The sequence below is a fragment of the Schistocerca nitens genome, chromosome 5 (genome assembly GCF_023898315.1).
Source record: "Schistocerca nitens isolate TAMUIC-IGC-003100 chromosome 5, iqSchNite1.1, whole genome shotgun sequence".
NCBI lineage: Eukaryota > Metazoa > Arthropoda > Insecta > Orthoptera > Acrididae > Schistocerca > Schistocerca nitens.
Window position 1 is genome coordinate 57,749,697 of NC_064618.1, and position 26,849 is coordinate 57,776,545.

The 26,849-nt window shown below is 39.7% G+C and overlaps 1 protein-coding gene across 1 annotated transcript in view; it reads left to right on the forward strand.

The window, feature by feature from the left end:
* Positions 1-26,849, forward strand: part of LOC126260277 (atrial natriuretic peptide receptor 1-like) — a 350,450-nt gene that overhangs the window by 188,776 nt on the left and 134,825 nt on the right. The window contains exon 7 of the mRNA XM_049957603.1: positions 7,418-7,541. Within this exon, the coding sequence (XP_049813560.1) occupies positions 7,418-7,541 (124 nt within the window). The remainder of the gene's footprint in view (positions 1-7,417; positions 7,542-26,849) is intronic.

Below are 26,849 nucleotides of genomic sequence, written 5' to 3' on the forward strand. Positions count from 1 at the left end.
TCAAAACAAAGTTGGTCCATTGTAACACGAGACACAATTTATGTCGAATGAATGATGATACAGCTACAGTAGTTTGGTTCGAGTCGTAAGCTTAGCAGTTAAGCTTTACCACGTAGCCATTGCTAAGTGTCAGGTGCTCCGTCCGTATTTATACGGGTACCCTTCCTTTTTCACATGCTTCATGTGGTTTGAATTGATTGCTTATTTTTCTTTAATCTGATAAGTGCCGCTCTCTTTGTTATAGGTGTTTATGTCACTCTAAGCTGAAAATGCATTACTGTACTGTGTCATGCATTGTTTGTCGCATTGTAATAATTAGTGTTTACGGCCTGTCACCGCTCACGGCTTGGCTTGCTTTTGTGCACGATACCGCCGCTTATAAATAAATATTTTTTTTTAAAATCATCTCATTATCGAAACAATGGCAAGAGACTGCTATTTCTTGTTACTTACACTGCTGCTTTCTTTGATAATGATCAACAAGAACCAAATAATAGACTGCGTATGATAGATGTTCTGAACGAGAGTTTAGCGAAAATTTTTCTCCGTTTGAAAATCTTTGCAGACGCCTCTCTAGTACATTACATTCTGCACAGAAATTAGAGTCAACTTAGATTTAAAAATCTATTCAATTGCTGTGCTTCATTTCTGACTTTACCACTATTAGGCATAAGAATAATATGAATATAAACATGACATGATATGTATATTCTTCCGCATTTGCTGTTGTCTCACTGTAGTTTCGTAGTTTATTAGGCAGACAGGATTTAAATGAGATAGCAGCAAACACGAAAGAATACATTGCAAAATGTTTATATTCGTATTATTCTTATGGTGAAGAGAATATTGCATGTGATTCACAATTCATAAAAGTTCCTATTAGCAACCATCTCTTCTGACAGGTAGGAAAAAATTCAGAACATAGAGTTGGCCGTATTGACAAACATCCCAAACAGTCTTGCCAGTTGGATTTTTGTAGTACATTGAAATGCTGCTACATTCAAAGATGAACAATACAGAATTTGTATTTACTTCATTGGGTAATGTATGAAAATGCAGTGGTCGAACCTCGGGGCGGAGAAAAAAGCTCGTCTTCCACCTTTTTTTTTTTTTTTTTTTAATTTATTTACTGACGCAGAGGTTTTGGTGCCAGTATTTATCTTTGCGCCTGTGTAGCGCTACATATATTAGATGACAGAAGTTAGTTGTGGCAGCACCTACCAACATTTTCCAGAACTTCCGCTTACTTTGCACTTGATTCTAAGCCGCAGGCGGTTTTTTGGATTACAAAAACCGGAAAAAAAGTGCGGCTTAGATTCGAGTAAATACGGTAATCATGCACATTGATCAGCACTGGACTGTTTCTCCAGTGCTGCTTTGCTCTGAGTATCCACTCTGTTCAAGTTGTACCATGCCACTGCACAATAATCACAGCCTATTTCATAAACAATTCTGTTGACTGCAAAGTTCTGTAGACAACTCTCAAAGTAATTGTACCTCTAGGGTTCAAATATACAGGGTGTATCATAATTAATGACGTAAACACATACAGTTGAAAGTACACAATACTAGAAGCAAAAAAGTCTGAGTAAACATAGGGTCAAAAATCCATACCTTAAGAGCTACGAGGAATTTTTCATCTTCGATACTGTGAAGCAAATTCCTTCTACTTCAAGCTCTTTGATTTCTACATTTTGGGAAGTATTAGTATGGACCAAAACAAGAAAAAAATATCGTGTAAACTTTTGCTCTGAAATGCATAATTTAAAAGTTATGAGCAATTGAACATTAGAAGAGTTGTGTAGCGAAGATGAGGACGTGCTCGTAGCTCTTAAGGTATGCATTTTAGAGCAAATGTTTAGTGGACCTTTTTTTCTTGTCTTTTGTCCCCAATACCTTTTCTCAAAACATGGAAAGCAAAGAGCTTGCAGTAGAAGAGATTTGCTTCACAGTATCGAAGTCAAAAAATTGCATGTAGCTCTTAAGTATGCATTTTTTACCCTAAGTTTACTAAGACTTTTTTTGTTTCTGGTATTGTGTACTTTCAACTGTTATGTGTTTATGCCATATCTAAAAGAATCATCCAGTTTGGCACATCTATATTTTTGAAACTAATAAACGTAGAAAAATAGACCATACACCTCTTCCCACGAAACTCATTAAATTTTGGAGAGTCCCTCTCATGTTGTGCAACTTCTGTACCTCATATTCTCACATTATGATGGTTTACCTTTCCATTTAAATGGAATGTTGCCTTGTCACTAAACACCAAGTGTGGAAGAAAACTGTCATCCACCATATTGCCATGAACGAAATTACAGAACCCCACACATTGTAGTTTGTCATCTTCATGAAGAGTTTGCAGTAGCTGAATTTTGTATGCTTTCATATGTAAACATCTTACAACACATGCCAGATGGACATCGGGGGCATGGTGAACTGTCAAGCTGCATGGTGGACAGATTTCTGTGGACTCGTTGTGAAACTATGGTGGATGCATTCGACGTCTGTATCAGTACTTAGGGATGGCCTGGTGATTTGCTTTCAAACAAACAGTCTGTTCATGTTCACACCATGTCTAATGCTCTGTGCTGTAGGAGGATCCGCACCATACCTACTATGAAAGTCACACGGAACAGTTATTACTGACACACGCTGCATGAAATGTAGAACACAACACACTTCCTGTTGTCCCAACACCATTTTTACAAGAACTGAAGTAGGCACTCACTGCTGCTACCTAGCAGGAACCATGTAAAACTCAAGGGCTTGCTCTTTCCGACAGTATCTCAAATTACATAATCAGATGAATATAACAGAGGGAAACATTCCACGTGGAAAAAATATATCTAAAAAGAAAGATGATGAGACTTACCAAACAAAAGCGCTGGCAGGTCGATAGACACACAAACAAACACAAATATACACACAAAATTCAAGCTTTCGCAACAAACTGTTGCCTCATCAGGAAAGAGGGAAGGAGAGGGAAAGACGAAAGGATGTGGGTTTTAAGGGAGAGGGTAAGGAGTCATTCCAATCCCGGGAGCGGAAAGACTTACCTTAGGGGGAAAAAGGGACAGGTATACACTCGCACACACACACATATCCATCCACACATACAGACACAAGCAGACATATTTAAAGTCTTTAAATATGTCTTTAAATATGTCTGCTTGTCTCTGTATGTGTGGATGGATATGTGTGTGTGTGCGAGTGTATACCTGTCCCTTTTTCCCCCTAAGGTAAGTCTTTCCGCTCCCGGGATTGGAATGACTCCTTACCCTCTCCCTTAAAACCCACATCCTTTCGTCTTTCCCTCTCCTTCCCTCTTTCCTGATGAGGCAACAGTTTGTTGCGAAAGCTTGAATTTTGTGTGTATATTTGTGTTTGTTTGTGTGTCTATCGACCTGCCAGCGCTTTTGTTTGGTAAGTCTCATCATCTTTCTTTTTAGATAAATTACATAATCATTATGATTTTTTAAATTGGATGATTCTGTTTGATACACCGTGTATTTTCAACCAAATTCAGGACCATTTGCAAAATAGCATTCGAAAATTCAGGACAAATGAGTAACAAATCATGACTTGATACAATTACTATCAATATACACTTAATGAAAATTTATTTTCACGTACTTTACCATACCACTGATGAGATGTCAACAACAGTATTGCATATACAATGTGGATGAATATAAACACAAATTTTGCACATTTTGCTTTGAAGTGGTGATGCTGACTCAGTATTATTTGAATAGTTTTCCATCTATCCACAAAGTTTTAGTAACTGAAAACACTACTTTGACACATGCATTAGCACCTGGAACAGCTAGTGAAAACTGAACCAAGCTTCTGATATATATTAGACACAGTCACCCATCGTGAAAATGAGTAAAAATTTCCTGCCATTTGTCACTGACCCTTAACATTTGATTTCATATTCCAGTCCAGCCATGTACCTTCACAGTGTTTACTTATCAAACAGTTCTCCCTCAGTTTCAAGACACTAGGATTTACAAAACTAGACGGTTTTTGTAAATTAATCTATCTGATGGTTTTATTTGCAGTAGTCTGCACCATGTGCTGAAGATTTTCCAGAAATAGTTCAGATCACTCACAAATTTATCCAACACAGTATCATAGAAAACTGTGGTGACATTGCTAAACTAATACAATGTCATTAGCCTCCACACTTTCCACACTTTCACTGCTGTTTTACTGTCAAAATTTTTTTCTATTATCTGCCTGCTAATTTATCGAGCAACATATTTATCTTCAGTTATAGTTATATTTTGTTTTACAATGTACAGAACACTGATGGGGAAAGTACTCAAGAGGCTTAAAGGAATTGAAAGATGATTGAGAGCAGATTTTTGAAAAAAAAAAAAAAAACTCCTTAGAGTTGTCTGACACTTGTCAAAGAAAAAGAAAAATCAGGAACTCTTTCAACAGGTAATAGATGAGAGAGTCATCTAGTTTCAGTATGAGCTTCCTTCTATTCTTCTTCAGTGAACTCACAGGATGATTTTATTTTTTCAACATGTTCTGTTACCAATTATGAGCTGTATAGAATTGGGTGATCAGTCTGCACTACTTTGGACAATACAGACAACAAAGAACACAAATATTTAGTATTATTTAATTATTTTTCACATGCTGAACACAATAAAATTTTTACCTGGCACAAACTGTTAGCAAACAAACAGATGCAGACAACTTCGCTGAAGTTCATCACTTATGTTGCCACGTAATTTCATAATCAAAGACAGCCTTTCATGCACAAATTTTGACCAAAATATTGCATCATGTTTACAGGCTCTTTATCGACACATGGAAACTCTGCTTCAGGAAACCAACATTGAACTCCTGGACAGTTTTCACATAAATAATTTGTCTTTTAAGTTTGAATTACATTGCATATCAGTCAGTTCCACCTGCATGCGCACAGGGACGCATTCAACTGAGTCAGAAAATGCTCTCGAAAACATATGCAAGACTGGCAGTCTCCTCAACACATTTAGAAAACAATCCCTGTAATTTTTTCAACACCATGATGAATTCACATTTTCTTTAACACCATTGAGCTTAGGAAAATGGCTGGTGCTTCTTGTCAGAGTTTTTCACTTCCACAATGCATTTTTTAAATGCATCACCATCAAATCAGAAATAAATGGGTTCTCATCCTGCAACACATTGCTGTGGGCTGTGTGCAGTCAAATCCAACTAAAATGTGAGTTCTGCACTTCATTCCAGATGTTGTAATTCTCATTTATGCTTTCCTTTTTTCTTCAGAAACCCAACAATAGTGAGATTTATATTGATAAAAGTTCTAGGGTTTGACTCTTATAGTCGCTATACTCTTTAATCAGTTCTACCAAAAAATATTACAATTGATTGCGGAATCATGTCTGAGACTTCAGAAAATTAACTGTTTGTACCACCAGTTTCATCACGTGCTCCATGCTTGCAAATTTATCACAAAATGCTCCTTGACGGAGAGAACAATGAATCCCATACAAATCATGTTAATTCTTTTAAATTTTTTGTTCTTTCATCATCAACTAAATCTTTACATTCTTTCTGCATGGTGTTATACTGTCGTTTCATAGCAAACTTGTGGAACCTGTGTTGATTATGCACTGTAAAATAGATACTGATAATTCTCATCCTTCTTTTCAGTAATTCCCATTCATTTTTAATGAAGTGCGACAGTAGATCATAAGACTACCTCTTTTCATACAAATAGCCACTAGACCAGTGTCCTTTATACTACACCTCACTGGTAAATGAAACCATGTTGTGTACCAAGAACTTCTGAGAAGGGCCAAGCAAAGCAAGGATCACAAGTATGCAGCATCTTGTGCATGCATGCAATTTCAAATGCAATAGCTGACCCTGATCTGGATGACAAAACCAAAATGCTAAAGGAACCAAAGTGAAATGCATGTGGCAGGAGGCATCTATCATTACAGAAATAAACTATGCTTCTTTCAGGTCTTTTATTATTTTTTCCAGTGTAAAAGGTGCAAATGATTTGGTTTTTGTCTTTGAGCCTCAGAACTTCCTGTTGAAAAGAGAACTGAGTATGTCAGTGATCCAATACACTCAGTACAAATTGTGTGTCATTGTACAAATTGAATCAACTGAACCTACAGACACCAGCAGGCAGCTTTTGTTGAAGTTTCGAGAACATACCTTCACCGAGGAGTCAAGCAGTATATTGTTCCCTCCTATGTGTATCTCGCGAAGACACCATGAGGATAAAATCAGAGAGATTAGGGCCCACACAGAGGCATACCGACAATCTTTCTTTCCACGTACAATACGAGACTGGAATAGAAGGGAGAACAGATGGAGGTACTCAAAGTGCCCTCCGCCACACACCGTCGGGTGGCTTGTGGAGTATGGATGTAGATGTAATGATGATGTAGCGTGTTACATCATAGGTGCACAAATGTGAAGAAAGACTGACAATATTTTTTTGTGTCTATATTAAGTTTTGGGATGTAGGTTGTGTAGACAAAATGATCTGTAGTGTAACCAAAGCTCAGGGTTAGGTTGTAAGGTGACAAATTGGTTGTGGTTGTGAAGTCTACACATGTGCATACAGAATACTAGATGCGTTGATATACTGGCCTGTAGCAACTCCAAGTTCTAGGTTAGTTTGAAAGGTGACTGGTTGTGAGTAGACGAAGTGGTATTGGAGGCTTCAGTTAATCCAGCAAAATTCATCTAAACACTGAATGGCACCAATGTGTAACATTGCTCAAATTCTTATGAATTATTTCCTTCCCTGACTTGGACATCAACAGTATTTCATAGGCAAGCATATTTTTGTTGAAATGTTAAATGTGTACACAATTTCATGATGTAAACCTATATCTTTGAATTAAAATTGGTTAAAACAAAACTATGGTGTACTACTTTCTCAGATTTATTCTGTCAGAGAATTATTCAGTTTTTAATTTTTCTCTAGATGAATGTTTGCTCTTGCATTCATGTATAATCTTGTTAAATAATTTCATTCTTGACTAACCTATGCAAATGACATGTCTGTAGTGATATATGTGCTGGCAAAATTAAGTCCCAACAAAATAATTCACTTTAATTTGTTTTGCTCTTGCATACTAAAGGCAAACTTGTATTTCATGAAACATTTTCTTGGGGTTTCAGTTACTCCTTTGGTTGCCTTAGATTTATAATTTTGTTGAAGTTATAAGTTGTACAGTTGACATCAAGAACATTTTCTCCCTTCATTTATAAGAATAATCATGATTTTATATTATTTTATTTTAGTAATATTTTTTTATAAATACTATAAGTATCTTCCTCTCTTTGGAGTTTACAGTTAAGCTAAAATGTTTTGAAACTAGTAACTATAGAACTATGAGTGATTTTTGTCTGTTCTTTGTTCCAGACCTGTAGCAGAACAGCTCATGGCTGGAGAAGTCGTGCAGCCAGAACAGTTTGAAACTGTTACAATTTATTTCAGTGATATTGTTGGTTTCACTGGCCTCTGTGCTCAAAGTACACCAATGGAGGTTAGTTCAAAGAGCTTATATAATATTATTACAAAGCTATATTGTCTCTTTTTTAAAAATTAACAGTGTAAAGTATTGTTATACACCAATGATGGGTGGTGCATATTAATATCAATGAATACCATATTTAAAATGTAAGGATAAAATTGTTTCTAACTCTGTTCATGATAGCTGTGGTGTCACCGCCAGACTCCACACTTGCTAGGTGGTAGCCTTTAAATCGGCCACGGTCCGTTAGTATACGTCGGACCCGTGTGTCGCCACTATCAGTGATTGCAGACCGAGCGCCACCACATGGCAGCTCTAGTCGAGAGAGACTCCCTAACACTCGCCTCAGTTGTACAGCCGACTGTGCTAGCGATGGTTCACTGTCTACATACGCTCTCATTTGCCGAGACGACAGTTTAACATAGCCTTTAGCTACGTCAATTGCTACGACCTAGCAAGGTGCCATATTCAGTTACTATTCTGAACAGATAATATTGTGAATCATGTACCGTCAAGAGCGACATTCATCATTAATGGATTAAAGTTAAGTATCAACTAATTACGTCCGCTTTCTGAATTCTAATTCCTTGTCATGTTCCAGACCTCACGTCCGTAGAGTCCTTCCCTCCTCATGCCAGCCTGCGTGAGCTAAAACGCGTGCATTTCGGCCTCCTCTAGTAACACGATGTTGGCTCTTCTGCCAACACAACAATAGCAAATTCAAACACATGCACATTAAGTTTAGAGCATTCTTCTTTTACGTTTTATATTAGGCATGAAAAAGTGTGTCATCTTTCAGTAGCTGGGGTGCTAACTTAACCATTGAAGATGTACCGGTATGAAATATCCAGCATGCAGGTACAAGTTGCTAATGAACTCATTTAAATCTTATAAAAATCATATCTCTATCAGGAACAGTGCTAAGGACAGTGAGATGCACAATTTCCAAATACAGTTGATGCTGTACTTCTATAAGTGGATATATTCTTACCTAATTTATAATACAGCATGCATTTTGTAAGCATCTTAAAAACAAAAATGTAAAGAAATTTATGACCCAACTTCCATAGAAGGGACTGATTGACAGGACATATTGACACATCAAAGAGTTGTTAATTTTGTAATGTAGGTAAATAGGGATTGGATGGGGGGTTGGAGGGGAGTGAACAGTTTTAAAGGGAGACCAAGATATGACTACAGTAAACAAGTCCAAATGGATGCTGCTTGCTGTAGCAGTGCAGAGATAAAGAGGCTTGCATGGGACAGACTAACGTGGAGAGCTGTATCAAACTAGTCTTCAAGAATGAGGACCACAACAACAACAGTAATAAGGTTTTCCAAAAGGTTAATGTTACCTTGCAGACACAGATACATTCTAAACCTACAAACTCTTTTTTAAATATTAAAGATGTAATTTCTTCACTAGACTGAAGCATAATTTTGAAAACAATGTAAATTCATGTGAGCAATTACACTGTCCAGTCACATTAATATGACCACCTCTCAAAGGCCTTAATAATCACCTTTTGCCATGTGGACTGTTGTGAGACAGTTATTTTGTGGTAAGTACACCTCAACTCCAGTGCTATGGAAAGCTGCACTAGGTTTCTTGGCTGAGGATCCATGGCATGAACAGCCTGGGTGAAGTTTTATACCTAGGGAGTCTGGTGGCCAGGGAAGTATGGTAAACTCATCCCAGGAAATGTCACAAAAACGTTCCCTGGACCCTAACACTTCTGGCCTGGACTGTTCCTATGACTGTCACAGGGTGTTTGCTTTCAGACATTTGTCACTGTACATGCCAAAAGCCATCTGTCATCTGAAAAGGCCACCTGTCATCACTCAGTAGACATTAAGTTGTGGTGGTATTGGCACGCAAATTCCAGCCTCATCACCAATGAACAGCAGTCAGCATAGATTGTTTGAACCAGGCACCTTTTGCGAAAGCCCATACACAGCAACTTTCACTTAACAGTCATTGAGGAGACACTGTTGGTAGCCACTTGGTTCATCTGAGCAGCCAGGTGCTCAATAGTTGCATGTCTATTTTCCTGTAAACATCTCCACAGCCTGTCACCTATGGCTGAAGGTGCACCACAGTTGCCTCAGTGCCGGTTTTGGATTGCACAATTTTGTCATGCACGGTATACTTTAACGACTGTGGTGTACAAACAGTTTACAGACATAGCCTTCCAGAAATGCTTCCATCCTTGGCCTTAAAGCCAATGATCATGTCCTGTTGGACATCAGACAAATGACTCTATCTCCATTACCCACAACAAATGCACTATTTCCTGCATCCCATCCAGCACATTTTTCATACCCTCCAATGCTAGTGCTGCCACCTGCCATCTTTGAGTGGTTTCTGCATGCTGGTGTTGAACATAGGCATTAGTCACATTTATGTGACTGGACGGTCTAGTATCATACTCTCTATAGCAAATATTGTAGTTCGTAGTATTTATTATTATTATTATTATTATTATGTAATAGATTTTCTTTTGTTACTTTAGTTAATGAAAATAGTTTAACACCGACAAGTACATCTGCTTGGATCATGGTTTACTGTAAAAACTCATGTCTTTAATTTCCATCACTTTCAGCATCAACATTAATGCATCAAACTGTAGTCAACTCCAAATAAATATTTCATGTCAAAATTATAATTTACATAAAATAATAATTAGATAGAAATCATGAATGAGGAACAACCTCAACAAATGAGTGCAGTAAGTCAGACTTTAATGTTCCTTCACTGTTGAAGTCGTTTGAGATAGAGCAATAGCACTAATTTAATGTCCGTCCCTGGTAGCGGAGTGGTCAGCGAGACAGAATGTCAGTCCTAAGGGCCTGGGTTCGATTCCTGGCTGGGTCGGAGATTTTCTCCACTCAGGGACTGGGTGATGTTTTGTCATAAACATCATCATTTCATCCGCATCAATGCACAAGTCACCAAAGTGGCGTCAAATCGAAAGACTTGCACGCAGTGAACAGTCTACCCAACGGGAGGCCCTAGTCACATGAGATTTACATTTTTACTAATTTAATAAATATAGGGAAGGAAATTGCCTGTAGTTCTGTTGCCTCCTCAAAAATTTTTTTTAATAATTATACAATTAGATTAGGAAATGAGACACTCAAAGTAGTAAAGGAGTTTTGCTATTTGGGGAGCAAAATAACTGATGATGGTCGAAGTAGAGAGGATATAAAATGTAGACTGGCAATGGCAAGGAAAGCGTTTCTGAAGAAGAGAAATTTGTTAACATCGAGTATAGATTTAAGTGTCAGGAAGTCGTTTTTGAAAGCATTTGTATGGAGTGTAGCCATGTATGGAAGTGAAACATGGATGAAAAATAGTTTGGACAAGAAGAGAATAGAAGCCTTTGAAATGTGGTGCTACAGAAGAATGTTGAAGATTAGGTGGGTAGATCACGTAATTAATGAGGAGGTATTGAATAGGAATGGGGAGAAGAGAAGTTTGTGGCACAACTTGACTAGAAGAAGGGATCGGTTGGTAGGACATGTCCTGAGGCATCAAGGGATCACCAATTTAGTATTGGAGGGCAGCGTAGAGGGTAAAAATCGTAGAGGGAGACCAAGAGATGAATACACTAAGCAGATTCAGAAGAATGTAGGTTGCAGTAGGTACTGGGAGATGAAGAAGCTTGCACAGGATAGATTAGCATGGAGAGCTGCATCAAACCAGTCTCAGGACTGAAGACACAACAACAACAACTTCACTGTGACTATTTTTCAAACATAATAAACTACAATACATAATTCTTACTCTGGATTTGGCAGTTCTAAAACTAACATAGCCTATTCAACAACTGAAAATTCAGGATGAAATGTACAATATTATGAAAAAGATAATTGCTACTCACCATATTGCAGGGATTCTGAGTAGCAGGTAGGTACAAGAAAAAGACTGTCAGAAAATGAGCTTTCAGCCAACAAGGCCTTCGTTAGAAATGGGAGATGCATCCAGGTGGTGGGGGTAAGGAGGTGGCTAGGGTGGGGAGGGAAAGGGATAGCAAAGGTGAGGGACAGTAAAGAGCTGCTTATGGGAGCATACAGGGACAAGCTGGAGAGAGTGTAGGGCAGCTAGGTGCAGTCGGGAAGTTGGACAGAGAGCCAGGAAGATTTAGCAGAAAACGAGAGGGGTAAAAACAGACTGTGTAATGTTGGACTGGGAAAAGAGGAAGTTATGGGAATGTAGGATATATTGCAGGGAGAGTTCCCACATGCACAATTCAGAAATGCTGGTGCTGGTGGGAAGGATCCAGATTGCATTGGCTGTGAAGCACTCACTAAAGTTAAGAACACTGCATTGGGCAGCATCTCAGCAATAGGGTGGTCCAGCTTTTTCTTGGCCACAGTTTGTCGGTGCCCATCATGCAGACAGTCAGCTTTTTGGTTGTCATGCCCATGCAGAATTCAGCACAATGGTTTTAGCTTAGCTTGTAGATCACAACTGGTTTCACAGGTAGTCCTGCCTTTGATGGGATAGGCGATGATTGTGACCGGAATGGAGTAGGTGTTGGTGGGAGGATGTTGGGACAGGTCTTGAATCTAGGTCTATTTCAGGAATATGACCCATGAGGCAAGGGGATTAAAGCAGAAGTTGTACAAGGATGGACAAGGATATTGTGTAGATGTGATGGACAGCAGAATACCACTGTGGGAGGGGTGGGAAGAATAGTGGGTAAGACATCCCTCCCCCTCCCTGCCCCTGCCTCATCCTTACCCCCACAACCTGGTTCCATCTCCCATCATGCGCTACTGCTTGCAGTGTGGCCTCAGCAGCCAGGTCATCTGAGTGTGTGTGTGTGTGTGTGTGTGTGTGTGTGTGTGTGTGTGTAAATTCTATCTCCAAAGAGGGCCTTGCTGGATTAAAACTCATTTTCTGAGTCTCTTTGTTGTTCCTCTCTGAACTCAGCATCTCTCTTATATGGTGAGCGGCCGCTATCCTTTTCATAATATTGTACATTCTAACCTGGCCTATTGTTTTACAAAAACTCATCAGAACAATGCAAATTATTTACTGGATTTCACATAAACAAAGCGTCCATATACGATGGAAAATCTATTCCTACCTGACTGAAACTCATCAGTTTCAATCATTTCATTTCACATTGTCATGGCATCTTATTTTTGTGTCATCCATAACACTTTACTTTCATTTAAAACACAGTCCAGGCTTCATTTTGATGGTGATTTGCCTGCAAACATAGTTTGGTCTAAGACTACTATTTTACTCACCACATTCCTGATAGATAACTATTAGTACATATACTTTTTCTAAAGTTATTATTTTTCCTTTCATAACAAATTATATCTTCAACTATATTTTAATTACTCTCCATATTGAATGTTAATTAACAAAGGATTTTTCTTTACCTGGTGCATGCAACTTTCACAAAATTGAAATTACTGCTTCTCAAAGTAAGAACAAATAAATGAATTTAGCAAATTAGGTGCTAGTGATAGCATTTCTAGACTTACTTAACTAATTCTACATATTTATTTTATACTGGTTTTGCAAAATGTCTCACAAAATTTTAAAGCTAGCACAAATCACTTACTTACAAAATTTGCAACATAATATAGTTATCATTGTTTATACCTGTTTCTTTCCTCTGTTTATATAGAGTGACACGTTTTGTAGGTAGGCCACATTGCCTCTCAAAATATTCATTATGAATTATTTCACCCAACACAGAAAGAAATTTTATCCAAAATCATAAAATTATTTACAAAACTTTCCATATTACTTTTTTTTTATTCTTACTTTCTCACAATTGTGTTTAATTATGTCAATATTAGTAGACCCATTCTGTATTCCCACTGCACTACTCAGTTTATTTTAATAGTCACATCCTGTGAGTTTTTCATCACTGGTTCAAAATTCATTATTCAGTTTTCATCCCAGAAACACACCCTCCAGTGATTAGCATTTCATCTCATTACAAGTTCCCACATACTAGTTATATCATTTTGTTAGCACATCTAGCACTACAACACACCCTTCTGCAACAAGTTATTTTATTCCTTCATTAATTGATTTCCTAATAACCCACACATGACAATGTTTATATGTGCTCTCCTATATCACTAACATTTTGTTTTTCTTTCATTTAAATACGTTGTAGGAGTAATTTCAGTACATAAAGGAAGACGCTTGTGTGGATTTTATACTGTGAATGATCACTTTTATTGTACCGCACAAACACAATACATCATACGTTAACGCGGGAAACGAGCACTGGTTGTTTCCTCCAAAGAACCTTGCTCGCAAAGAGAATGTTTCAGTGTCCTGTCGACTATCAACTTGTCACTCCCACAAAGCCCCCTCCCCACCTCCTCCCCCCCCCCCCCCCCCTGCCCTGAAGTGCGGAGCACCTGGTATGGTGGTGGGGTACTTAAACTTCACCTGCGGATAGTGCGGGTGTGGGTGATGCTTGATGATTCCGCTGCTGCATTAGGTCCCCTGGTGTTGAGCTCCGGTGGGTCACAGCTATCTGGCTCTGCGGAAGGTTTGGGGTCGTTGCAAGTTGTGTCTGAAGTTGTCTGTGAGACTGCAGTCGGGGCTGTCATTGTCCAAGCGGGTTTTACCTGCTCAATGGAAACCTCGGTCGACTTTCCCTGGAGGAGGATATCCATTCTGTGTGTGTGTGTGTGTGTGTGTCCTGTCCTAGCACTTGGTATGGTCCAGTGTACAGCGGCTGTAACGAATGACATACCAGGTCTGTGCGGAACACGATGTGGGAACAAGTATCGTGGGACTTGTGTATGAACACTGGATGTGTGTCTTGCTGAGACGTTGGGGCTGCACGTAAAATCTCTGCCTCCTTCCTCATTTGTTGCAAGAGGTGGGGTAGTTGTGTGTTACCTGGGAGAGGAACTGGTGTAAGGAATTCTGCTGGAACAAGGAATGGTTCTCCATATACCAACTCTGCCGAGGAACAACTGATGTCTGTTTTTAATCCGGTCCGTAACCCCAGCAAAACCAATGGCAACGCTTGCATCCATGAGTCCTCGTGGCACATCAGGGCAGCCTTTAAAGTCCGGTGCCACCTTTCCACCAAACCGTTGCTGGCCACAGAGTCTTGACAGTTGTTGGAACAGTGTCGACTCGAACTGGCGTCCTTGGTCGGTGGTAACAAAAAATGGGGACCCAAAACGAGCCACCCAAGTATCCAAGAATGCCCGTGCAGTAGTCTCTGCAGAAATGTCCCTGACTGGTGTAGCGTCTGCCCACTGTGTGCAACAATCCACTGCCATAAACAAGTAACTGTAACCTTCTGAAGGGGGGAGGCATCCAACCAAGTCAATGTGTACATGCCCAAAATGTGTCGTTGGGGTTGGGAATTGTCCTACTGGAGCATGAACATGGCATCCCACTTTGCTACATTGACACTGAATAGCAGCTGCGGGCCCACTCCCATGTATCTTTCGTGATTGAAGGTCAGACAAAATGGTTCGTCACTAACTTCACTGAGGCATTGGTTCCCCGGTGTGCCAGGTTGTGAATGCTGTTGAATACCTTTCGTCGGAACTGGGGGGGGGGGGGGGTGATGTATGGGCGTGGTCTAACCGTGGAGGTGTCGCACCATACCTGAATGGGCTGCAGGGGGCATCCACAAGTTGTAAACGTAGGCCAGTGAGCAGGTCCACCAACAAGGACTGCAGTTGTGCATCTGAAGCCTGTGCCCTTGCCAATTCAGAATAATCCAACATTGGACTTATCCCATTAATATGTGAGAAATAGTCTGCCACAATGTTGTCGGCACCATGGCATATAAACACTATATGGTGGGCCTGGTGGGGGGGAACATGAATTGCTGATTTTGTAGAAAGCTGCCACGAGAGGTTTATGGTTGGTGTATATGGTGAATTGCCTGCCCTCTACGAAAGGGCAGAAGTGCCCGACACTTTTATTCCCTGTCGTATGCACTCCAACGAGTTTGACTCATATGTAGTTTTTGTGAGAAAAAACTTAGTGGCTGCACTCTCTGGTGCAGTGCTGCACCGATTGCAAACTTGGCTTGTGTCCACTACTAGGACTAGTTGAGCTCCTGGTGCAGGGTGTGCAAGCCCCACTGCGTTGTGAAGGCTGTTTTGCAGTGCCTCGAAAGCAGAGTCCATCTCGGGTGACCATAGGAGCGGGTGCTTGCCAATTTTGTTGTGTCCGGCCAAGGCATTGTTCAGTGGCGTCTGGATTGCTGCTGTTCCGGGGAGGTGGCGACGATAGAAATTTATCATCCCAAGGAATCGTCGGAGGTCGTGGTAGTTTTGAGGCCGTGGTAGGGTACGCAACAACTCCAGCTTCTCTGGCAGTGGGAAAATGCCCTGAGCTGACACTTTATAACCCAGGAATGTTACCACGGGTTCCCCAAACACGCACTTGTCCTTTTTAAGTGTTATTCCATGAGCACTAAGCCAGCTTTGCCAGCTTTGCACCTCGTTTACGTGTTTCTGATGGTCAGAAACATTCCCCGAAAACACCAGAATATCATCTAAATAGGCGAAACAATGTGGCAGCCCTCTTAGCACACTGTCTAGAAACTGTTGCCATGTTTGGGCAGCATTTTTCAGCCCGAATGGCATCACCAAAAATTCAAAGAACCCCAACGGGGTTGTCACTGCAGTCTTTGGTATGTCCTGCTCTGCCATTGGGATCTGATTATAAGCCTTACGGCAATACAAAACACTGAATATGGTTGCCCCGGCCAGTGAATGGGTGAAATCCTATATATAGTTGCTAGGCAATGAAAACCTCGTAACTCCATCTGACAATGAAATCCACCTAACTCCATTACCAAATGTAGACAATTATGCCACATAGCCTGTTGAAACCTTCTTTCTTCTAGTTATACGGTGTCACCATCTAGCGGCAATAATGCAACACTCACATCTCCAACGATATGTAGTTTGTGCTGTAAACCTCGCATCTCCGGTAATCGCCATTGTTAGTGTGCAGAGTGAACACATGCTCCAAGATTAAAACATTTTTTGATGTGATAGTAACCTTTTTGACTGACAGACCCAACACTGCTTTATTGCTACAAGTACATGTTAGTATTTTTAGGTATTTATGTATCGTATTTTAATATACAGAATTAATAATGACCTCGTTAAATACAATATTGATTTACGACTTTTTCATCACGCGTAAAGCAGACTGTACTCCGTACATACGAGGTTTTAATTTTAGAACTTAACAGAATCCTATACATTCTACAGGAACTACTTTGTTTTCAGCAGTGGGTAAAAAGAGTAGCCTGCCGGAGTGGCCGTGCGGTTCTAGGCGCTACAGTCTGGAGCCTGGCGACCGCTACGCTCGCAGGTTCGAATCCTGCCTCGGGCGTGGATGTGTGTGATATCCTTAGGTTAGTTAGGTTTAATTAGTTCTAAGTTCTAGACGACTGATGACCTCAGAAGTTAAGTCGCATAGTGCTCAGAGCCATTTGAATCATTTTTTAAAAAGAGTAACTTGTGAAACAAGCCGACAATGAGTCATATCATATAAAATCACCGCAAGAAGATTCTAGTCAGGTTCCTCCTTGTCCTGCACCAAAAGAAAGAGTAGACCTACAAAATGAGGGTAAATCGTAGTTTATATTGTTGTAACTTCAAGTAAGATCCTTGTTTGAAAGTTGAGGAGATTAAATTATTTAAATACTATTGATGACATTATTGTTTACACTACAGATAATATGGAAAAAGAAGCCATTACAGAGGCAAATTCTACTTTTGAGTTTGAAAGTCTTTTCGAACACAGCAGTGAGGATGATATATCCAGTGGCAGTAGTGATGTGTCATGATCCAAATAAAAACAAAAATGACCATAGCAGTAACAACAGCACAGAAGACGACGATGACGAAGTTCATGTGGGAGTAAAAAGTACTAAGCAGAGCCGTAAAAGGAAAAGCAATCAATCACTTCAAAGTTTGCAGAAAGAAAAACGTATGAGGGGACAGGATTGTTTAGGAATGCAAAAAGATGAATTTGGCAAAAAGAGACCAACAATGAGCAGAAGTAGGAGGGAAATGAAACCACGATATACTTGTAAACATTCTTCCTTAAATTGGAACAGGAATTGCAAGGATATTACAGAAGAGCAGAGACAGCTAATATTTAATCATTTCTGGCAGGATATGTCTTGGGGTGAAAGAAAAATTTTTGTTAGACGCCATGTCTACTATGTTCCAGTTAAAAGACGCATAAATAATTCAGAATCCAATAAATCTCACCGTTCTAACACAGTATGTTACAATTTCGTAATAGAAGGGCAGAGAAAAACTGTCTGAAAGACTATGTTTCTGAATACTTTGTGCTTAGGCGAATGAAGTGTCAAAACATGGGCATCTACTGCACCAGGAAGAACACTTGCAGAAGGGCCTCAAATGCAGGAGAGACCAATGAAAGTTTCAGGTGGATGACAATCAGCATCAGATTTTTTTGCGGAGTTGCCGAATCTGGAATCGAATTACTGCCGTCGTTCTTCCACAAAACTCTACTTGGAACCTAACTGGCAGAGTAAATCAGAACTACATAGGGAATATATAGAATTTTGCAATAAAAGAGAACAAATCCCAGCTGCTTACAAACAGTTCTGCGAGGTATTTGATGAAAATAATCTTAACTTATTTTCGCCTAAAAAGGACCAGTGCGATTCTTGTTGTTCTCACCAGACAGGCAATCTCCCAGACAATGAAAGTGATAAATTAGGACCAGCTAGAGTGTTTACTATGGACCTTCAAGCACTTCTGTTTTCTCCCAGACTAAAAGCATCGGCACTGTACTATAAAAGCAAACTAATGGCCCACAAATTTACCATCTATGATTTAAAAAGTAACGATGGTTATTGTTAACTTTGGCACGAGAGTGAAGGTGGACTAACAGCTTCAGAATTTGCCAGTATACTCGTGCATTTTATAGAGACGTACGTCCAAAATGATTCAGAAGCTATTTTCTATAGCAACGGATGCACGTAACAGAATCGAAACTCAGTCATGAGTAATGCACTGGCTCATCTCACCAAAGGCATTATAATAGTGCAAAATTTCTGGAGAAAGGTCACACTCAAATGGAGTGTGATTCTATGCACTCCACCATAGAAAGTAAGTTAAAAAAACAGACACAGAAGTTTGTACTACCGCAAGACAAAGTCCTAGACCTCATGTTGTCAGTTATTTGGACCACATGTTTTTCAAGTCCTATGATAAACTCTTGTTGTATTTGTCTATTCTGCCAGGATCCAAAATTGGGGATCCAACAGTGACTGATGTCCGGTGTCTCAAGTATGATCCCTCCGGAAAAATGGAATATAAGCTGAAATTCAGTGATACATGGGAACCACTTCCAAGAAGGATGTCAAACATACCCAGCTCATTTACAGTGCCCCCTCTCTACAGTTCACCACTAAAGATCAGAGCAGTAAAGTTTACGCATTTGCAACAACTAAAGCTGGTCCTTGTATCCTTACAGATGTTTCATAATACACAAATAATGCAAAGTTTAAGTAAGTATTTTTTAAAACAAATTAAACATTCACTCATTTCAATTCTTAACCGCGCACTCATTACATGCCTCTTATCTCCATCACTACCAAAAAAATAACTGTGAAAACCTCGTAACTCCAAAAACCAGCAGACAATTTGAAGTGCATAATAAAGTCTTATGTACCAATGACCAAATTCATATTGTGTAGCAGAAACCACTACATTTGACTAATCAGGTCCCCATGTGATTTCTATAATTAGTTTTTTTTTTTGTCCTGTAAAATTTGACTAATTTGAGTTACGAGGTTTTCATTGCCTAGCGACGATATGTAGCACAGAGTATCTGTCTGGAACAGTTTAGGCATTCAAAGCTCGATAGTCACCGCACGGGCACCATGACCCATTCTTTTTATGGGTGAGGTGCAGAGGAGAGGACCACGGACTGTTGGATGGCTGTATAGTTCCTTCCTGTAGCATCTCATTGAAAATGGTCTTGGTTTCCTGCAAACAATCAGGTGCAAGCTTGCGAACACGTGAGGAGACTGGTGGGCCTGGAGTTGTACGGATTTGGTGCACCGTCTCATGCTTCGCCCTGCTCTTTCTTGTTCCATGTTGTGGCTTGGGTGTCGCCTTTGTGGTTGAAACAGCAGGATCCTGTTGTTGTGTCGTCAACTGTTTTGATGTCGCTATGGTGTCCTCCCAGGTGGGTGTGCTGAGGTTATCTACCCTTTGGCATGCATGAGGGGTTGGACATTTTTGTATTCCCGGAATAACCCATCCATTGGCAGAATGGATGAGTTGTGACTTGCGTAAATCCACGGACAATGCATGTTTTGCCAGGAAATCAGCACCTAGTATAGGTTTGTCGATATCGGCCATAACGAAGGTCCAGTTGCATTTTTGTGGTAGCCCAATGTCCACAGCCAGTGTTTTCTGTCCATATGTGTGGATGACTGAATCGTTGACTGCTTTCAAAGTGGTCTCTTCAGCACGCTTGTCTGAAGGGAAGAAATTTACAGGCAGAGTGCTGACATCTGAGCCGTTGTCAACCAAGAACATCCATCCTGTAGAGCAACCAGGAACGAAAAGTCCTTGTGAAGCTGCGTACCTTACAGATGTGGGAGAAGTCGATGCGTATAACGTAGGCTCGTGCTGAAACGGGGGTGTTCTCCTTCCATGTGTCTGTGAGTTTAGGTGCAGTTGCTTGTTGTCACGGTCGGCTGCACCTAAGGCAGGCTGCAGGATGCGTTTGGGTGCAAGCATGGCGCATTACACTTCGTAGCTTGCACGCCGAGATGCTGGTGGAACCAGAAAAAACCGGTGCCGTTGTTTATGTGACGCGGCGGGCGCGTCGGCTGGCTACGACGCGTTTGTGTGTCAGATGCCGCAACGTCGTGTGGCTCTAGCCGCTGCAGCTGGGTGGTCAGCTGATCGATGGCAGCGCGGAGAGATCGGAAATATTCGGTCACATCTGGCGCTCGTCGAGCGGTCGTGGCAGCACAAGCTAGAGGCGTCGTGTCAATTGGCTCCGGCCATGCTCGGCTGGTGTCGGTGGCCAAGGTGGTTGTGGCGGCGGTCACTGTGGCACGCGAGTCGAACAGGGTGTGCACTCTATCGGCCACTTGCAGCAACTCGCTTAAGGTTAAGCACACCTGTGGAGGTAACTGCTGTTGCCATATGTGCACAAGTAATGTGTCTGAGAACATGGAAGGGTCCACAATAGCACGTAAATGTCGGTAAAAGTCTGAAGGTGACCTGTCACAGGAGCTGTGTGGTCAACAGGTTTTGTACAAAGCAAAATTAAAGCCGCCTTAGGGTGGCGTAGGCTTGCTGTGGTGGGGATTGCATAATTATATCTGATACCACTGATAACGCACGTTGGTCTAGGTTGCGTATCACTAGCGTGAACTGTTCAAAATCGTCGACTATTTGTTGGTGCATGAAAATGTTCTCCATAATAGCAACCCAAATTTCCTGACATTCGGGAGCAAAAGGTGGGGGCCGAATTTGTAACCGCGACGCGGGTGGGCCACGATAACCGGCAAACGGAAAGTGTGAAACTTGTGGGAGCGGCATCGACGCAGGTGAAGAAAACGCGAGCACATTTGGTCTGATATCGGCGTGTCCTGCAGGCTGGTTGTGCGAGGCAATATCCTATGGCGGCAGCGCGGGACCCGCCAGCACACACGGCGTGGTTGAACACGTAACGTCATGGACGAAGTCAGTTTGAGATGTAGGAATCCGTGGCACTCTGAACTGAGGGTTTTGCTGCATCATGTCGAGCTCCTTCTTGATATTCTGGATGATGCCATCAATCTCATGGAAGAGGTTCTGTGCAGACTACATGTCGATACGAGACGTTGCGGAAAATATCTAAAGAAACTTGTCTACTGTCACACCGCTTAGTTACGGGGTCACCACTTACGTAGGAGTAATTTCACAACATAAAGGAAAATGCTTGTGTGGATTTTATACTGTGAATGATCACTTTTATTGTACCGCACAAACACAATACATCATACGTTAACGCGGGAAATGAACACTGACTGTTTCCTCAAAAGAACCTCACTCGCAAATGGAATGTTTCAGTGTCCTGTTGACTGTCGACTTGTCACTCCCATAATGTATTACATCCTCACTAGCTAACTTCAGCATGGCAGCACCACTGATACTAGTACATCCTCTCAGCAGTGAAGAAGGTTAAAAATGATAGATAAAGTGTGGAATGACTGAAGAGGGAGACTTAAAGTGTGAAATGAAAAAAGGGTAATATCACCAATAACTCAAATACCTGGTGATCACCATTCACCTGACACTGCAAAGAGTGCAATGCCCTCTGTGGTCTTTACACTCAGCTCCTTTGTAATTCATGCGAATCCTCAACTTTTACCTCTGTTTTATCATGGATCAATTTCTAATTCCTCTGGGCCTGCCCCACCTTCTTCACCTTATTCATGATAACCTTCCAATTCCTTCTTTTTCCTACAACATTTTATAGGAATATTGTGTGTTTTCCTCAGTTTTCAGTTTGTTTTTCCTAGAAATGGTAGTGTAACTGTTCTCCATTTATTTACAGAACCACAATCTTCATCAAAGTCCAATTTCCCTTTGTATTTGTTAAAAAAGTCCACCCCAACCAACATGGCAGTGCTCAAGCCAGGAACTATCAGAAAATTGTGATGCAACTGGATACCATTTATGTTAATAGGTAACGTCATTTCATGTTCTGCACTTTTCCAGTGGCTACAATTATTTGGATATCCATTACAGGCTTTATTACCAATCCTTCTTATAAGGTAAAGCAATTTTTGTTCAACATGGCAGCCAGTGTGAAAGTTCAACATGTTTCTCCAGGGAAAAGAGTTAATTTTGCCATTAAAAAGAAAGCATGTGCAAATTGTAAAGGCAAAATCACGAAGTTAAATGAAAGTGTGACCAGTTTACAATTTATAATCAGTGCTCTAAAAGCGGATATCTCGAATTTTCAGCTTGGGAAAAGTGAGCCAAATACTCGACAAGTTCAGCAAAGCATCGCACCTTCTAGTGAAAAGTGCATTAAAGTCACTTACAAGAACAGCGCACAAGAACTGCAAAATCATGTAAACAGTAAAAGTACTGGTGACACAATCTTTGTGCATGAGAACCCTTTTGTAGTGCTTTCAAACTATAGCTTTCAATGAGCTTCGTCGAACCACATGGAAAGAAAAAGGACATCATAAACAAAGAACGACAGAGTCTCTTTCAGTCCTAAGAAAAAAACAATTCAAATTTCAACCATGAGTGTAGTCGCCACCAGTGAATCAAAATCAAGTGTTCCTCAAGTTGGATTATCGACTAATATTGACAAAAAATACAAAGCAAAGAGTGCCACCATGCAACATCCAAGTACTGGTAGGCCTAAAAACCGTTATCATCAACCAGCAAAAAAGTGTAAAATAAACCTATTTGCAGATAGTCAAGGATGGAACATAGCAGCCGAATTTCAGTCTAAAAGCAGTCACAAAATAACTAGCATAGTGAAACCAGGTGAAAACTTTCAGGCAGTGACTTCCATGAACCACGACATGAAAACAAGCAACAACAAATAAAACTTTTTCATGTTCTTAGTGGGAACAAATGACATAGCAAAAAACAAATGAAAGACCTTGTGATGTCACTTAAGAGAAGGCTACATGAGCTGAGAAGTTAAAACACAATTGTCTTCTCTGTTCCACATCAACATGACTTGCCAATCTGGTTGTGAGTTAATAAAGAATTGCGGAACACAATGAAACAGATCCTAAATATATGCACAAGATTTAAAAAATGTTAGATTTGTGGACATAAGCTGTGTAAGAAGAAGATTCCACACATCCCATGGCTTACATCTCAACAGACTAGGGAAGGACTTACTTATAAAATGGATCCAAGAAATAATGACCAGCATATTGAAAGTGCAGTGATGTGCTACAGGGGCCATTCCTCTTGAGGACAAAAATAACAAATACTTGGGAGAATCAACCACAAAATACCAGGTCAGTAAAACAATACATCAGCAGGACAAGAGCAATGTTTTTTAAGACAATAAAGACTTCCATCATCATAACACCAAATGCAAATGTATGTGTTTCATATGAACCTCAATCAGACGTCAGTCCACAAGAGAATAATTTATCACTTTTGCATTATAATGTACATGGTTTAGGAAACAAAATAGGAGCTTTTTGAATCATTTAGCACAGGACTATCTTCACATGTAGTAATAGTTACAGAACACCAGAAAACAGTGAACAACATTCAATAATGCAAATTAGAATACTACAACATAGCTAAGTTCTACTGCAGAACACACAATAAAGGTGGTGGTGTTGCCATCTCCTGAAGAAAACGTAATTTCATAACCAACATGGAAAAAGTGCTATGTGGAAACAATTTCTGTGTTGACAAAGATTTCAAAATTGCAGTCCTTAAAATCACATTTTCCACTGTTACTTTCTATGTGGTAGACGTATATAGATCTCCCTGAGGAAGCTTTGATACTTTTCTGAAATCACTTGATAGAGTTTTAAGTAAATTAATGTCAGGCTGTAGAAGTGTAAATCTTGTCATACTAGGAGATCTGAACAGCAGCTCTTTATAGGATGGTTAGCAAAGTAAACGTTTTACAGACTGTATTCTGTCTTATGGGGCTAAAGATCTCTTGGACTAGTACCCACCAGAATAGCTAACACACATAGTAGTTCAATTGACCATATTATCACAAATTATGACCACATCATCTCAACAGATAATAAATGGTCACTTCTCAGATCATTTAGGACAAACACTAGTATTAAAATGTAATACCAAATTCTAACCAAGAAAAATGTATGAGCACAGGCGAATATTATATGCAAACAACATTGTTACACCAAGACACAGTTTAAGCCAGGAATCATGGGAATCAGTTATGACTATCGTTGGGGTCAACAATAAATGGAACATGTTCACATAAATTATGACTGAGCACTTTAATAGACACATGCCATTAAAAAAGTTAGTATCCAGAAAAATCAACCTTTGAAATCGAAACCTGTGCCATTAGATTTTAAAACAAAATATATTACTCATTTAAAACCAAGTGGTCCAAACAGACAAAATACTTTGATAGATGAAATTCTACCAAAAACCTGTGCAGACTGTAAATTCTTGGGTTTATGCATAGATGATCAACTTTCATGCAAGCAGCAAGCTAATTATGTTTGTAAAAAAAAAAAAAAAATAACACCCAGTCTTTATGTATTAAGAAGATTATCACCATATTTTGATTCTGAAACCCTAAGGACTGTATATTATGGATTAGTGTGTCCTTTCTTGTCTTACAGAATAGTACTGTAGGGTGGGACATGCCAAACTAATATGAAAAGAGTTTTCATAATGCAGAAGTAAGCCTTGAGGATCATAGAAAAGTAAAACCAGGAACGTCTTGCAAACCTCTATTCATTAGACACAATATTTTCACAGTGCCATGTATATACTTGAAACTGTAAAGCTAGCGAAAGAAGACACTAAGACCACAAAACGAAATGTGGATATTCACAACTTGAAGCAAGGCATAGAAAATATTTTCATATTGTTAACAGAAGATTAACTTTAACGGTGATAAGCCCCTATGTCAAAGGAGGTGTTTTTAATAACTTGTTACCAAATGAGGTTAAGTATTGACAGGGGTACTTTTAAAAAGTGAGTCTAGCAGTGGCTTATCCAAAAATGCCCTTATAACTTGAATTTATAATGAATTAAAATGTAATGAGAAACAATGTAAACTAAAAAATTTGTAATTGTAAGAACTATACACTTAGCTGAAAATGCACATGCATGTAAAATTACATGTTATGAGCAATAAATGAATTGAATGGTGACTAACAGCGCAACACTGTCAGCTAAACACTGGACTTCTTCACGTTGTAACATCTGCGTGGTTACAGGTTGTCCTGTCTTTTTCCCAATATTATCGATTTTGTCTTCCTCCAGTAAATCATGTACAATTTCTCTTCTATCAAAACCTTCTTTGTTTCTGGAGGTTACACACATATTTACAGGACTGTGCTGACTACTCTCTCTCTTAGCATTTGTCAATCTGTCTAGTAATGACAGATCAAAACACTTCTCAACATCTACCTCCTCTCCATTCACCATAATTAATGTTTTTACTAACTCTTCTTATTCACTGCCATCTTTATCCTTCCCTAAATCCGAACTAATTGATTGGCACCCATTATGTTCATCATCTGCCTGCATGTATCTCATTGCCACACATAAATCTTCATTAACTACCACCAATATTTCCTCCATTTTTTTCTCATCCAGCTCCTGAAATACCTCATTACCTGCATTCTCCCCTTATTCATGACAAGATTCATCATCTGTTTCACTGTTCACACTTTCCTGTATATCAGATGTTTGCTTTTTCCCCTTAAATCATCTACCATATTCTATATACTACAGTGTTTACTTTGTTCTCTGCTTTTCAAAAACACTTCCAAGCCACTGTTAATCATGTATATTCTAACTTTATTAGTCTCTTTACCTTTAACTGTGTGACTTCTATCATCAGTTGCACATTCTGATATCTTGTTGTTGTTGTTTACAATTCTGGTTCATGTGCTGCTCTTAATCCCACCTCTTGCCTGTTTTGAAAATCATCATTATCACGTCTATGAAAACATACTATATACATGAGCCCTGGTCTCTGTTAATTGCTTTGATTGTCATTGGACGATGCCTTCCCCTTGCACCTCTCCGAGTAGTATTATTACAGAACACCACCCATTCTAGCAGTTTTTAATGTTACTTTGGGGCCTGAAGTTCCAACTGGCTTGCTCCTCCTCCTGCAATAATTTCTCAACCCTTTCCAAATAACTAATAAATTATGGAGATCAATGCTCCAAACCAGGTGCAATAAGGTAATATGTTTTTTAATGTCTTACACGACAGGCCTCTGTCAGCTTATTGTTATTACCAGGTGACATCCATATTGCATCTATAGTGAAGCCTTTCTGTCATGTCTTGGTAAGTATAATAGTTCTTGTAGTTATGAAATGTAAAGATATGTTTTTGTCAGTTATTTTGACAGTTCAGTTTTGACTGTTTTTTACTGTGATTCTTACGTTTACTTCGTAGACAAATAGCACATGTTTTTGTCAGATATTTTCACAGTTCTTTGCTCTGATTCATATATTTACTTCATAAACATGTAGCATCATAGTCATGGACTGTCAAAACTGAATTGTTAAAATATCTGACAAAAACGTATTTTTACGTTTCATAACTACAAGAAATATTATCGTTAAT